Source organism: Lipotes vexillifer, unplaced genomic scaffold, assembly GCF_000442215.2.
Source record: "Lipotes vexillifer unplaced genomic scaffold, Lipotes_vexillifer_v1.1 scaffold382, whole genome shotgun sequence".
NCBI classification, from domain to species: Eukaryota; Metazoa; Chordata; class Mammalia; order Artiodactyla; family Lipotidae; genus Lipotes; species Lipotes vexillifer.
In genome coordinates, this window is record NW_006780611.1 from 7,892,840 (window position 1) to 7,908,209 (window position 15,370).

General features: G+C 54.5%; 2 protein-coding genes across 2 annotated transcripts in view; one reads left to right on the forward strand and one right to left on the reverse strand.

The window, feature by feature from the left end:
• The window catches only part of CHADL (chondroadherin like), a 7,624-nt gene extending 7,270 nt beyond the window's left edge, over positions 1-354 (forward strand). The window contains exon 6 of the mRNA XM_007454100.1: positions 258-354. Coding sequence (XP_007454162.1) covers positions 258-354 — 97 coding nt within the window. The remainder of the gene's footprint in view (positions 1-257) is intronic.
• A 1,900-nt stretch (positions 355-2,254) lies between these two features.
• L3MBTL2 (L3MBTL histone methyl-lysine binding protein 2) overlaps positions 2,255-15,370 on the reverse strand; it is a 16,855-nt gene continuing 3,739 nt past the window's right edge. The window contains exons 3-17 of the mRNA XM_007453978.1: positions 14,679-14,812; positions 13,290-13,413; positions 12,423-12,502; positions 10,758-10,875; positions 10,223-10,357; positions 9,850-9,938; positions 6,923-7,154; positions 6,516-6,592; positions 6,224-6,328; positions 5,474-5,621; positions 4,990-5,072; positions 4,449-4,683; positions 3,895-3,960; positions 2,915-3,031; positions 2,255-2,463 (exon numbers count right to left, since the gene is read on the reverse strand). Of these exons, the coding sequence (XP_007454040.1) occupies positions 2,351-2,463; positions 2,915-3,031; positions 3,895-3,960; positions 4,449-4,683; positions 4,990-5,072; positions 5,474-5,621; positions 6,224-6,328; positions 6,516-6,592; positions 6,923-7,154; positions 9,850-9,938; positions 10,223-10,357; positions 10,758-10,875; positions 12,423-12,502; positions 13,290-13,413; positions 14,679-14,812 (1,856 nt within the window). The 3' untranslated portion in view covers positions 2,255-2,350. The remainder of the gene's footprint in view (positions 2,464-2,914; positions 3,032-3,894; positions 3,961-4,448; positions 4,684-4,989; positions 5,073-5,473; positions 5,622-6,223; positions 6,329-6,515; positions 6,593-6,922; positions 7,155-9,849; positions 9,939-10,222; positions 10,358-10,757; positions 10,876-12,422; positions 12,503-13,289; positions 13,414-14,678; positions 14,813-15,370) is intronic.

Below are 15,370 nucleotides of genomic sequence, written 5' to 3' on the forward strand. Positions count from 1 at the left end.
ACCAAGGTACTGAACTTTAACGAGTCCACTTTCCCTTATGCTTAAAATGAATTCAGCGTGTTCTCCCAGGATTATACTGTGAAGGAAGCAAGCTGTGTGAACGCCTGTAAACTAGTGCCTGGCGTATGAGGCTATCACAAATGGTAGTTCCCTTGCTTCCCGTCCCTCAAGCAGAGCCGAGGGTCCAGATGGGGTGATAGTAAAGTAAGGTGCAGGGGGCTTCCTCCGGTGTTTGCACGTGGCCTAATCTGCACCAGGGAGCTGCTGCAGGCTGTCAAGCAGTGGGAGCAGGGAGTGAAAGTGGTTCTGTTCTTTAGGATATTCCCCAGCCATCAGGTGGCCCCGCTGCTGTGAGACTTCGAGACCTAGTTCCATCCAAGGGCAACTGAGGAACAAGGTTCATTCTGTGCCTTGAGCTATTATGTCCCAGAGGTCAACACTTCCATCTGTGACAAATTAACCTCTAGTTCCCAGCAACATGTTATGTACACTTTGTCACATACTTGGGCTTTCTGGAACCTGTGGTTTTGGGAGGGGAATGGCTGAAACATAAATAAGAATATAGCATGTTGTTGCTATGGAGACGGGGAGCTCCGGAGATGACAGATGACACTTGTGTTCTGCGCTCTTCATGTGTGAACTCACCCAATTTTCATAACTGACACCGTCAGGTGGCATATCAGAACGCACTCTTGCTCTAAGACCAGAACGCTGACAAATTGGACTCCAGCAAGAAAGGGATTCAATTGTCTCATGCAAGTTAAGTATGGGAGGCCAGTCCAGGGCCGCAACGGCAGCTAATCTTGCCCTCCAGCTCTGCCTGTTGTGCTCACGGCACCTGTAGACTTCACTTCTCCATTCAGGAAGAAGCAACCGAAGGCCGAAATGCCATACAAGTACTGTTTTCCTAGAAGCTCTTCAGTCAGAACTGGATGCATTAACAGCAAGCGCATCGGGGATGATGAATTATTCTCAGCTGAGCAGTTTACCCTCAACAAAGGCAGAGCTGAAGTGCCACCTTCCTCCCCTGGGAGCTGATGCCACTGACTGACCCGTCACCACTCAAGTCTGGTGTGTGTGAGATGGGGGTGCAGTCAGGCATGGCCCCTCTGTCCTGGGACCTGCCCCGTCCTTGGTCGTCACTGTGTTCCACACACACCTAGTCATGTTTTGGGGAACTCAGGCTGCAAGAGGGTGCTTTCTGGGCCTGGTTTCTATACCATGTGGACCTGCAGAGGGTCTTTAGAAAAGGAGAAAGGATCCAGTTCTCTTTGAACTGACAGGAAATCAGCTCCCTTTGGGCTGGTCACCCCATTTCTGGGATGACACCCAACAGCTGGGTCCTGAGCACATCCACGGTCAGCACCCCATCTGGCAAGCACCTGACAGTCCAGGGAGCCAGATACCCGCCCGGCACAGCTGCAGCCCTTAAAGGTGTGACACAGGGACCCACCCTGCCGTGCCGTCAGTACCCTAACATGTAAAAGGAAAGAAAAGGGCTGAGGACAGCACCTGCCATCACCTTAGGTTCCAGGAAGAGGGTCTCTTGAAGAGAGGATGGATCAGAGAGAGGAGACAGTTTCAAAGGAGACTAACTGGGGAAAAAAAGCAGCTGAAATTTGGGCAGATGCTAGATGAACTTCTAGAAGGTACTTTAGAGAGAAGGGGATTCAAAACATGTCACAGAGTTAAGGACACGAACAGTGAGGAAAACGAGCCAGGAAGTGTGTCCCTTCCTCCAGGAGCTCCTCCAGGGCCACCTCAGCCAGCAGGGCTGACCACCCGACTCTGTTGCGGCCCTGTGACTTTCTGGCAGGGCCAGACCCGTCCGTGGTTAACAGGAGAATGAAAAGGACAAGTCCTAGCCCCCCTGGGCTCCAGAGCGGGTTAAGTTCAATGCTGGTGGCAGCCTCCCTCTCAGGGGATGTGTGTGCTCGTACACACACACACACACACACACAGGTGCGCTGAGCTCACCCCCCCACCAACCAACTTGTCCTCCAGTGTGCTGCCCCTCACCCCTGGCAGTTGAGGGACACGGTGGGTGTGGATGGAGGCTGGTAAGGAAGAGCTTCGGGAACTCCAGCTGGAGAGGGAGCTGCTTGCTCACAGGCGAGTATGTGGGTCTCAGCAGCCCTAGTCACGCCGGCCTTGCCCGGGAGGGGGCAGAGGCGACAGGGCGGGTCCGAGAGACCCTGGGTGTTCGTTCGCTGCCCAGCGCCCACAGCACCGGGCAGCATTCACGCGGAAAGGCTCAGTCTCCAGAGGAAAGTGGGGTGGAGGGGTGGTGGCAGTCGAGGCACCCTGGGCTGGCTGCCAGCTGGGCGGCTGGGCAGGCAGCGAGGAAGTCTCAGTCGTCTGTCTCCTGTTTGATGTTCTCGATGGGAACGGGCAGCTCTGGACTCGGGGCCTTGTCAGGCGTGGTCACGTCGAGATGCTCTTCCTTTACACGCACGGTAATGACTGAGGAGGAAGAGAGGTGGGGAGCAGGGAGAAGAGAGTGTGCCTGTAACTCTGGGAAGGGCGCGGCCTCGGGATCTGGGGAAGAAATCAGGTTTCCTACGGACAGGCCCTCAGGACATGGCAAGGGGAGCCCCTTCCCCCTCTGTGGGGGCAGGCAGCACAGAAGGCCTAGGGTCCCATCACCCCAGCCAGGCAGGGTGCCCACCCTGCCAAACCCATGAGCTGGGGCCGGAGGTGGAGAGGGCCATGTGAGACGCTCGGCTCCATTCAGAGCTGGGGGTGGGTGTCTGGGAAGCCCTCCAGGCCCAGTGGTCTGAGAAGGGTTGCTTGGTGCCCAGAAACTTCCCTTCAAACTTGACTCTACTCTTCTGTGCCCAGGTGGGGAAGGAGGGGGTCGGCCTCTAAGCACCAGAGCCGCCCCCAACCTCGACCCCGCGTGGGAGGCTCTTACTCTCATCAGGAACGGGCTCCGACGAGATCTTCTCTGCCGCCTGCAGGTCGTCCTCCAGCAGGGGCTTCTTGGACCCCTGTCTGAGGGGCCGGGTCTTGGTTGGTGGTATTCTTTTTCCTTTGAATAAACACAGAATTAAATCCGGGATAGGGATGCATCCACGTGCCGCACGAAGGCTGGGTCTTGCCCAGTGGTCAGGCAGCACAGCAGAGGGGAAAGTGCCAGTTTGGGAGGACAGAGGCCCCAACTCTGACCTCAGCCCCCAGGGCTGTGAGCCTGCAGTTCAGAGGCTGCCTCCAGCAAGGGACTGACACCCACCTCCCCCCACTCGCCGCCATGGTTGTTAAGCTTCCCTTTTCGGATCCTCGCTTTCATGTCTGAAGTGTGATTCCCAGCCCTACACTTTGAACGGCACAGGGTCCTGCCGCTTGGTCGCCTCCACACCCTCACAGCATCTTAATCCTGCCTCGGGACCACACTGTTTCCTCTCTGTTCCCTTCAGGACATCCTCTCCTCTGCATGATACCATGTCAGGAAGCCCACCTCACCGCACTGGCCTGCAGCTCAGCTTGGGGCCTGCTGAGAACGGGCCTGTGTGTGGAGAGGTCCCCAAGATCAGTGGCCGCCCTTCCTCCCACTCCCTGGGGGTCATGAGGGAAAAACGACAGCCTCAGGGAGCGGCTTCCACCCGTTTTCTTTCGTACCTTTTACTTTCAAGCATGGCCTCTACACGTGGCCTCCCTCCACCCCAAACAGTCCCTTCCTTGTCTCTTTTCCTCGGTATCCTGACCATTGCCAGAGATGGAAGACTTACGCTCTGGGTCCCTGAAGACACAGGGTGATTGATGGCTGGGCCCGTGGGGCAAGGGGTGAAGGAGAGGGCGGGACCATGAAGAGCGCGACTTATGTGGCGACACCCCACCTCCGCTCCCAGGGACACAGGCTCAGCTGATCCCAGGTAGCTTTAGAGCATCACTTACTTTTCTTCCCAAACTGTTTCTTTTTCTTCTTTGTGGCCTCTTTGGCTTTCAGAGGCGTGGTGGGCTCTGTTGTTGAAAGTATGGAGAAGAGGTGAGGAGAGAGTTCTGAGAGGACACAGGCTGTAGGCACACCCCAAGATGCCCGTCCGCCCCTCACCGGCCTCCCTGACACAGGGGACGCCCCCAGAAGGAAAGCCAGAGCTGGGCAATGAGAACGGGGAGGGGGCTGCAGAGAGGGACTGGACAACAGCTGTCCCTTCTTCCCACCCTCATCACCACGGCTCTCGGAGGGACCTAGGGAGTTTACCTGGGTGCACAAGGGCACGAGCATATGACAGAGTGGGCAAGGTCAAGGAAGGAGCTGTGCAGGCCAGAGGGAGAGGGAGACAGAGAAGTCAGGAGAGGGAGGGAGACAAGGGCCACTCTCTTCTTAGAAGTGGTCCAGGAGATTCTCGATCTCATGCCAAAGAACGAGGTGGGCATGGGGTGGGGGCGTGGTTGGCAGGAAGAAGAGGAGGAAAGTCAAGAACCCCTTAGGGCTGCGAGAGCCAGACCTGTGGCCACGGGAGGCTGGAGCTGGTAGCCGGTGAGCTCACACCAGCCGACGGGGTAGATGTCCGGGGACTCACAGTCTACCCACTGGTCATACTCGCTGTCCCAGCCATCAAAGTGGATGCTGAGGAGACGGTGCACCACCCGCTTCACAGTGGCCACACAGATGAGCCGGGGCTCCATGAGGTCCACAGCCTCCAGCTTCATGCCCACCTTGAAACCATGGTTGGGGCAGTCCTGGGAGGGGGAACAAAGGCAATGACCAAGCCAGCCAGGGCCCTGCCCCAGCGGGGCAGACCTGGGGGAGGGAGCAGGGCTGAGCATGCCTGCGGGGGGAGGTTCCTCTGACCAGTGATCCCACTGCAATTTGTTCCCAGGCACTGGCCCTTTTGGGAAAGGGACCAGCTGAACTGTTCAGCACAATGCCCATGTCAGAGTTTGGGACTTCTCCCCTGAAGTGGTGGACCTTAGTAGCAAAGACTCAAGAAAAGGGAAGGGGTTGGAATTGCCACCGCTGGCAGTGGGCAGGATTGGTCTCCTCACCGTGTTGAAGAGTCTTGATGGAGCTGCTTTCGCCTTGGTCTTCTCCAAGTAGGTCTCCCAGCTGAAAGTGTGAGCCTCATACCCTGCAGGAGTGGAAAGTGTAGGTGAGGAGGGGGGAAGGGAAGCGGGAGGGAGTCCCGGAAGGTATCCCAGCGCCAAAGGGGCACCTACAGCTCGGTCAGGACCCCCCCGGAGTCTCCCCAGCAGCCTTCTTCCCTCCTCCCCAGGCTGGTACCTGCTCTAGGACCATGGTCCTGTTGCACAAGTTGTTCACTGACCAAAGGGACAAGTGGGAGCTCTGCTCACCAAGCCACATACCAGCCATGGGGCTGAGCCAGCCCAGAGTAAGGGTTAGTGGTGACCCTGGGTAGCTCTGTCACCTCTCCAATCCACTCACAGACTTCAAACTCCAGGGGTCTGGCTTGGCCAGGAATTGGGGCCAGTGGCCACACCCTACTCCTCCCAACTGTAAGGCTCATCTTGCCTTTTGGGGGTGTGAGCTCAATGTCATTCTTCTGGCAGAAGGTGGCTGGGAAGATGGCGTGGGAAGAGGCATGGTAACAGAACCAGTCTGAGCCATCTGTGGAGGGCCCCCCGTCCACACAGATCATCAGGTAGCCATCCAGGAGGACCTAGCATGTGGAGAGGAGGAGGGCAGACAGAACATGGTATCCTGAACTGCACCCCCATCCCAGGGTGAGGTGATACGATGGGGATGCAAGGTGGATGGATCCAACCAGAGCTGGTTCTCAGCCTTCCCCGAGCTGCTTCAGAGCACTCAGCACTGGTGTAACCCACACTCGTGAGATCATTTAGCCTCCTCACTAGATAGCAAATGCTGTGCCAGCAGGAACTGCATCTGTCTTCTTGTCAGTGTGTTCTCAGTGAACACATGGGCCCAGCCTGGAGATCTGCTGGATGGATAAATCAGCATAAGCCCCTGGAGGGCCGCAGGGTGGCTGTTGGCTCTTCAGGCTGCTGCAATAACAGAGGTTTGCAGTGAAGTCAGCCCGGCTATTGCTTGGCTAGATCAGCACTCAAAGGAGATGGCATGTGGCAGCAGGGAGGCCTACACCTGACCCAGGACAGGCTCAGGCCAGATGTTCAGTAAGCACCTGTCCAACGCACCTCTGACCCTGACACGAAAGCAGGTAGCCCAGGAGCAGCCAGAACTGGGAAGCTCTGCCACCTCCATGCCCGCAGAAAGCCATACTGGAGGCTCCCCCAAGCTCACCTTGCAGATGGTTGCCACGCAGATGTTGCCCAGATTCAGGGGGTCAATGGCTTCCAGTTTCATCCCCTCCTCAAACCAACCACCTTCTGTGTAGACAGCTCGAACCTTAAAGGAATGGGGTACTTGGGGAATCTCTGGGCTGGCCCAGGGGAAGGTGGGAAAGCAGGCCTCACCTGCCATTGGCCTGGGAAGGAAGTGGGGAGGGAAAGGGACATCCCAGGGAAGAGCTGGGGTCTGCAGGCCTGGAGTGGACCTGTGGCCAAGGGGACAGTGCCCAAGGGCTGTGCCTCACCTTCTTGAACAGATAAGGAACAGCATCACAGTAGATCTTCCGGAAAGTGGGATGGTGGGCCATGTCGCTGCGCCTCTCTTTTAGGGAAATGGCAGAGGGAGGAAGGGAGAAAAGGAAGGTAAAGCTGCTAACAGGGCCATCTCCACACCTCCCCCAGAAATGTGCCCCCCCAGACCAGAAGCTCTCTGTAGGAATTATTCATTCACATGGAAAGGACGTGGCCTGTAGCCTCTGGTTTCAAACCAGTTTTTAACACTTCAACCTGAGTATCCTCGGTCAAGGCACTCAACCTCTCGGGATACTTGGTCAAGTCCTGCCATCCGCAGGGTATAGATGATCGCCTCTACCGTGCAGCATGATTGTGGGGTTTAGAGATGTGCCCTCGCTGGCCAGGGACTTCTGCTAACCTGACAGCTTGATGCCATGGCCGACACGCCTTGACCAACCCACTGGGTGGATCAGGGGGCTCCACATGTGGCACCAGAAGTCATCATCGCTGTCGCCATCCTCGTAGAGAAGCCGTAGGCGACCCCCGATTACCGTGTCCACCACAGCCATGCGGGTCCGTGACACCTGGGACTTGTCCACCACCTCCAGCCGCATGCCCTGCCGAAAGGGGTACTTCATGCTCTCCACCATCTGCAATGACATCAGAGAACAGGCCTGCTGGGGTCATGTGGACCCTCCCACCCACCTTCCTGTTCTGTCCCTTAAGAGTAACCAGAGGATGGGGAAGGTGGAGTGGAAGCACCGCACACACTGCGTCAGGAAGCAGGTAGATGAGCCCTCCTGTCCCGCCAGGTGCAACCCTGGCTCCCAAGTCCCTAGGATGATACTTGATGATATGATTTTTACATGTGCACCAAAATGCCAGTAAGTCATTATGATGGGTATTACAGATCGCTTTTCAGACTAAGGAAACAGGGGCCCCAGAGAGGTCACGTGACTTACCCAGAGTCACATGGGCTCGTTAGTGGCAGAGCTGGGCCGCAGATCTGGCTCTGGTGTCCAGCTCTGTGCTCTTTCAGGGACCTGCACTCTGGTCACACGGGTGCCCCACTCCCCTCTACCTTCTGCCCCCCACTGACGGCACACACAAGCCTCGCGTTTAAGGAACTGAGTGCCCCTTGCCTCGATACATCTAATTTCAGCTCCAGCCCCTCTGGGCTGCAGCTCTGAACGGCTCTCATAGCACCTCAGTAGTAATGCCTGCCCCTCTGACGCAGCAAAGGACAGTGACCAAGATGTCCACAAGCTGCTCTAGAGCCCTGGTGGCAGGGCCTAGGTGAGGAGACGGGAGATTCTTTGCTGTGACTTTGGTGCTGTCCTGCCGGGGGGTAGAGGATGGTTACGAAAGCTCTGTAGGGCTTTTCCAGTACCAGGGCACTGCGGGCTCAAGAAGCATCCCAGTCTCCACGTGACGGGGGCTGAGCAGTGCTATTCCAAATCCCACCAGGAGGGGGAGCGGCTCAAGGGTCACAAAGCAGCCACCAGGACAGATCTTTCACCCGCAGCTCAAGGGCTGGAATATACCAGGCCCATTTAGCAGAGGGAAAGACACAGGGTGACAACTGGGCTGGGGTCCCTCTGGGCCGCCTCCCCGCCGCTGGCCTTTCCTGACAAGCTCCTTTCCTCTGTGCCCACTGGTGCAGCCCACGACCCGACAATGCTTTATTGCCCTCATTTGTTTAAGGTCACACTGGAACTCAAGGTCTGTAAAGGCAGAAGCTAGGTTTGAGTCATTTCTATTGTACATTCTCAGCTCCAAGCACAGAACTAGGCACGGAGACAGTGTTCAGTTGATGGTTTTTCTCAACACACACATACACACACACACACACACCTCTGACCTTGGCTGATGGGCATTCAGTTGAAACATTTACAAAGCACTTACCATATTGAAGCACTTACCATATTGCGGGACTGGATTACCACATAGGGATGGGATTTGGATTTGAGCTCCCTCCACAGACCCACCCCTCCTATCCTCTCCACCCCGCAATCTTCAGAGGCAGCTGCTTTTGTACGCGTGCCCTGCAGGGACTGGGCACGTGACAGCTAGTGTGTGCTTGCTGACTGTTCACGAAGAGCCCTGCTCTGCCACCCAGAACCAAGCTCTTTTTAATTTAAGCAGAGATGAGGCCACCTTGACACTCCTGGTGGCCTGCACACAGCCACTTGCCTTATCCTAACACTAGGGCCAGCTCATCTTCAGTCACCAACCCTGTCCACTGTGCAAGGTACTATGGGAAATATAGGAGAAAAAGCTTGCAGTTTTGTGGAAAAGACTATGATAATTAACAAAATATAGAGAGATGAATAGCAAATGAGCACTACCCAGTATGTTCAAATAAGGGAAAAACTGTTTTTGAGGTGCTTGGAACCATTACTCATTGAAGACCAGCTAAGGCCCACAGCGCCAATGTTCTCACCAGGCATCCGGGGCCTTGGGTGAGATGGCCCCAACTACCCCCCCATCTGACTTTCCACCGCTGGCTTCCATGCCTGCCCACATCCTACCCATCAAGGTAGAATTCAAATGCCATCTTCTCCACAAAGCCTCCCTCAATACCTGCTCGTCCTGAGGCCACAAGACCAGTTCAACCACATGTCACGGTGGTACCTGCCCTGCATCCCCTTGGCTCGCTGCTGTGATGCTTACCCAAGCAACATGAGAACAACATGTGTGGGCATCCGGGTCAGGGGCCCCAGAGACCCTAGATGTGGCCCAGGCACCTATGTGAGTGAGCCGCACAACAGCAGGCCTGGCACACAAAGGGGGAAGAGACTAAGTCTTCACTGCATATCCTTGTGATCCCTTTGAATTTTTACCATGTGTATGATTTTTTATGTTAAAGAACTAAATAATTTTCAAAAATTAAAATGAAATGCCACACAGATGACTTTGAGGCACATCTCTGGTACAAAATCAAGGCTATTTTATAATTTTTCATGGGTGTGACTTCGTCTCCTCTGCCAGACTGGACAGTCCCAGATGGCAGGGTCCACATTCTTCATATTTCCAGTGCCTTACATACAACAAGTACTTAATAAAATCGATTGAATGAACTCTCCTGAAAATGCTATGAGCAAAGGTAAGGATCTAGAAGAAGAAATGGCAGACAAAGCAACATGGTCGATGCGTCTGAGCAGGGAGGAGGCTGGGAAGGCAGATGACACCCACCATCCATCCTTAGGAAATCTGGAGCCGCTAAGATTGCTAAGCAACGGAGTCTTAGAAAAAATACTCCAGTGAATAGCACAAAGGACAGATCAAACGGGATAGGGGCAGGAAGGAGATCAGTTAGGAGACCCACAGGGCTCACTGCCAGACCTTGATATGGAAATCCACGGGAAGCGTCCTGGAGCCCACCAACCGTTTCATGAGGTAGCCCTTCCAATCAGTGAACTTGGCATGGATGGCTGCAGAGACAGAGCAGGACCCTGAGTACAGACTGACAACACTCCCACTGATGGGGCACCAAAGCTGCCCCAGAGAGCAGCAGAGGGGCCTAAATAACTTACTTCTGCCTTTTCAGGCCAGCAATCACCATCTTATAAAACCGGACTCCCCCAACTTGGACCTGCCACGGGGCCTCTGGGACAAGGCAGGACAGGAAGCAAGGAGGCAGGTGGGCCCTGTTCTGTTCTACCTGCTCCCAAGGGCCCCGTAGGAACCAGGACAGGGAACGTTCTCATCAACTCACTCCGCGGGGGCACCAGGATCTTGCTGTTGATGGCACACCAGCCGATGGGGTGGACATCCACAGTCCCCAGGTTGCACCAGAAGTCATGGCTGGCGTCATTTTCAAAGCCTTCATAGCGGAGCAGCACCCGGTACCCTGAGGAGGAGGAGGGAGCGGTGTGCTCTTAGGCCTTCGCTCTTCTCCAGCCTGAACAGGACTTGTGCTGCCTATTTCAAGAACTCCTTCCACAACAGCCAGAGTAAAAACAAACCCATTCCACGTACTCGGAAAGCAGTACAGCACAGTAGGGAGAATAATTTTCTATAGCCTGATCAACCCCGGAATGAACTTAAAAGGTGGGAGTTTCCAAACTCGCCAAGCTCTGTGGTCCCCTCTAAGGTAGGCAAGATAAAAGAACAGCAAGAAGGGAGGCAGAAACTCCAGCAGGCGGGTTTTTGTGTTTGCTTTATGAAGCTTATTTCTGCTCCACCACTGCCCGTCCATCTGGAGATGTCACTGCGCAGCCAGACCCTGCCTCGGCCGGAGGAACACCCACCTGCCGCCTGGATGACCGAGGCGATCCAGTACACACGGCTGGGGAGCACAGCATCGCTGTTGAGCACCTCCACCTTCATCCCCTTCATCACATCCTCCCACTGGTCATAGAGTGGGACCTGTAAGGGGGACAGTGAGCCACCTGGGCTGGCAGAGGAGAGCAGCTGGCTGAGGGGCCTTGCGAGAGTCTGCGTCCTTCCTCCTTCGCCCCTCAGCGTTGCCCCTCACTCTTTGTGTGTGGAAGGCCAGGCCGGGGACCAGGGATGAAGAGACGGGCAAGACGTGGTGGTGGGGCTGGGCAGAAACCCAGAGTCAGATGGTCCTGGGTTCTAAGCTCTCCACGGCCGCTCCTGGCTGCTATCCTCGCGGGCACACCATGGCTGTGCCAGCCTGCGTGACAGTCACGACGCCTAGCAGTTTCTCACCCTCAGCACATGCCAGGCGCCATTCTCGGCACAAATAGCACCTCTTTCAGTCGTCACTCCACCTGGGCCGTTAGGACCACGACCCCTGGTCTCGCAGCTGTCGCCAGGCTGGCTCTCACAGCCGGCTGCCCACCCACCGCTCTGGCACGTCCTTTCTCCATCTCTCCTCCTCCTGTTAACATGCCCCCGACAGCACTGGACTGCTTGGGGCTGCCTCCCCAGTATCTAATCCTTACTTTGCTGCCGGTGGCACTTTGGTTCTCCTTTGGGGAGATTCTCCTTTTTTCCTTCTCAGCCCTGGTTTCAGTCAATCAGTGTATCCCATTCCATCTCCCTGGCCGGAGGGACTGGGTTCATCACAGAACCCAGAAACAGTTACACTGCTCAGGCACATTCAGGTGGGCTTTTTACAGAGCATATCGAGGCAGATATATTAGTGCAAGTATGATGCAACTCCCCGCAATGAAATGCCTGAACTGCTAGGGAATTCAGGAAGCAAAGAGCTCCCCCCACTGGGAAAGACGTGCACCTTCACTAGCAACCAGACAGGAGAGGAGGAGTTAAGCTGCATCGAGTGCCAACCTTTTCCTGATCAGCACCCTCCCCAGAGTTCAGTAGCAGCTCAGAAATTAGAGGCTAGGAAGTGGGTTTAAAGAGGTCTCCTCCTGGATTTCCCGGGTTTAGGAAATTGGCTTGAAAGACAAGAGAGCTCCCTCGGTTTCTCTCTGCGCCTGCAGGAGACCACCGCTCAGGCCTGCCTGCTAAGTTCTTCGGCTCCAAGCCCAGCCCTCCAGGTCTCGGCCTTTGCTGTTTCTCAGTGACAGGGAGTCGGGGAGCCTTCAGAAGGGGCTCCAGGAGGCATCCACATTGGCCTCCCGGGAACCAAGGGGCCCAGGGCAGTTCACAGCACCAAGCTTTCAACGGGAAAGCACTAAAAATGGGGGAAAAGGAGAAAGAGATTCTCAAAGTTTGCTTTTGGATATCAAAGCACAAAGTGCCATTATGTAAATGAGCGAAGTGGGGAACCTCAGAGGGGCTAGAAGCTCTCATTGAGGGTCTGTGGGAGGACTTTCTGAAAAAGTGGACAGAAAGGCAAGCTGGAGGGAGCGGCAAAGCTGGGCTTCGAGCACCCAGACCTCACCCTGTTCTCTCCCGGTGCCGACGCTGTGAGGCAGGTGGGTGAGATGGTGGCAGCACTCAGGACCCCTGCCCTCCCCCCCCCTCATCCCCAGGGCACTCACGTGTTTAAAGCAGCTGACAGGAGCAGCCTTGTAACTGTGATCCTTCAGGAACTTCCCCCAGTCAAAACCCAAGACCAGCGCTGCGGGGGCAAAGATGGAGAGGGTTAAAGGGTCGAAGCTGGGAGCTCCGGCAGCAGCCATTCCAGGACCCCAGGCCGGAGGGGCAGGGGCAGCAGGTCCCTTCCTCACCCCATACCTGCCCCAGCAGCGGCCATCAGGACGGCGGAGGGCCTTATCCAAAGGCTGCCAGACTCTCAGGAGTAGAGGAAACACTCAGAGGGAAATATGTCTGGTCTTCCTTCCCCAGAGAAAGACGGAAATTCAAAGACCCTTGGGCTTAAATTCCTCAGACCGCCCCCAACCTCTCATTGGCCACAGCCAATCTAAATGGGTGGGAGGTGCACACACCTAGGCCCCTCCAACCCTTGAGCCTGGGGGCTCAATATCGGTCAGAAACTCAGACCATCTAGCGCAGTCGCTTCATGCCTACATTTGCTCAGAAATAACTACATGAGCTCAGAAAGAGAGAAAGGTTCCTCCCTTATCCCATCACCCTTCTTCAAACAAGATCTGGGTCTCCACTACCCCAGGGAAACAGAAGCCAGAGAGCTAAAGGCAATGCAAAACAAAAGAAGCTAATCCTCGGCTTTTAAATTATCAAGAGTAGGGGTCTTGGCAATTTAAGAGTGATTGAGGGATCTTCTGGGTAATTTCACAATTACCAGGTGAGGAAGATACAATCCAAAGCAAGCCTGGGCCGGCACTTTCCAGCTGGCCACCTTTTCCAATCCTCGCTCCTTGGGAGGCCACCCCAGTCCTGGCACTGCACCCAACCTGCTTCCTGAGCACCGGTCCCTGCAGTCTTACCGTCCTGCCCTGTTGGTGTCCCATCTGCGAGTTGTCCTGTCCCTTGGGAATGGAGGAAGGCTCCAATTTTGGCAGACCAGGCAGCTTTGTGTAGGACTTTGGCCTTCTTGGTAGGTGGTTTTCCCTGGAGGGAGGAGAGAGTGTGTAGCCTAAAGGCTAAGAACAAGGATCTGGATTTGGACAGGTTTAAATCAGGCGTCAGTGCAGTTAACCTCTTTGGGACTTCAGTTTCTTCATTTGTAAATCAAGATGATAACAATGATAATGCTTAGCTCAGAGGGGAGTTGCAAGGATGGGGGTTGCCCACACTTAGCTATTGTTCAACTGGAGGGGGGGTGGGGATTGGCAGAGCCACACACAGGGAGGGGCACATTTACTATCTTTTAAGCCCCGCCTCTGCCAGGAACCTCTTCTTGGTGTCGTCAACTCTCAGCCATCTCCTTCCTTTGGTGCTCCTACAAATTTATGGCAGAGAATGGGCTTCAAAGGGCTCGTGAACTGAACCATGGACTCGCTCTAGAACATACATGAATGTTCTAGAGAGAGTCCATAGCTTATCGGGTGCTCAAAGGCATCCTCCCCCAAAGTGAAAGGCCACTGGTCTGGTCTGTAATTTGTAACTTAAGTACTGATCAGAAAGGCCCAGAGAATTTATTAAAGAGATCAGTGAAATAGAAATGTGGATTGAGGGAGTTCCCTGGCAGTCTAGTGGTTAGGATTTGGCGCTTTCACTGGTTCAATCTCTGGTTGGGGAACTGAGATCTTGCAAGCTGTGAGGCGTGGCCAAAATTTTTTTTTTAATTTGGGTTTAAATTCCAGAGACCTGGGTCCAAACCCTGGCTCTTCAATTTTATTTGTGTACCTCTAAGTAAGTTAGTAAAAATTTTTGAACCCTTAAAATCGGAATCTTTAAAAATTCATTTTTTAGGGATCACTGGTTGGACTGAGTGCCAAGCCCATAGCAAGTATCTCCAAACTATAGTTATAAACAATACCATTATTAGCTCACTGAGAAGGACTTTTCTATGCCTTGACTAAAATCTGCAAAATGAGGGAAATAATAGTAACTATCTCACAAAGTGAGATAGAGTGTATGAGGCACTAAGCAGAAGAGCTGGCACTGCGACCCGCAATAAACATCACGCTTCACAGGACAATCACCTGGGGGGCTCGTTAAAGGCCCTGTGTCCAGGCTACACTCAGCCCCAATTAAATCAGAATCTTTGAGAGTGAGACCCAAGCATCAATATTTTTTAAGGTTTGCAGGTGACCCCAACGTGCAGTCAAGTTTGAGAACCGGTGCTGTGAAAACACAAGGCCAGTCTGCTGATTGTTCCTGTCTCAGCGCCCACGGCCCCAGGAAGGGTCTTCCAAGTGATGGCCTCTCACCTGTAATCTAGCCAAGATACTGGCTTTCTTGGAGTTGGAGGAGTAGCTCCTAGAACAGGAGACACTGCAGAATCTCTTGGTCTTGGAGAAGAAGGCTTCCCTCGTACCCACGATACCACACATCTCACAGACAGCTGGGAAGAGAACTTAGCACATGACTCCCTTGATCGTCACTCCAAATCAAACAAAATGACGGGCCCTTCAAAACCTGGGGCACTGCATTAATCAGGCGAGTCCCAGGCCCCCTAAGGCAGACAGAACTGGAATAGAAGGTTTGGGTGTGTACACCTGAAGCTCCTTAGCACCCCTTGGCTACATGTGTCAATGGTGGGGCTAAGGAAAATCCATGAGGATGACTGGAGAAACAGGTGAGTGTTGGAAAGTTTGCAAAGAGGAAAATGAGAAGAAAAAATGTACCCATATCATTTAATTTCCGTGGGCCTATTTTTTTCTCATCTATAAAGAGACTGAACTAGATCAATGTTTCATCCCTGATATCACATCAGAGTCACTTGAGGAGCGTTTAAAAATGCCCAAGCCTGGGCTTCCCTGGTGGTGCAGTGGTTGACAGTCCACCTGCCGATGCAGGGGACACGGGTTCGTGCCCCGGGCCGGGAAGATTCCACATGCCGCGGAGCGGCTGGGCCCGTGAGCCATGGCCGCTGAGCCTGCGCGTCCGGAGCCTGTGCTCC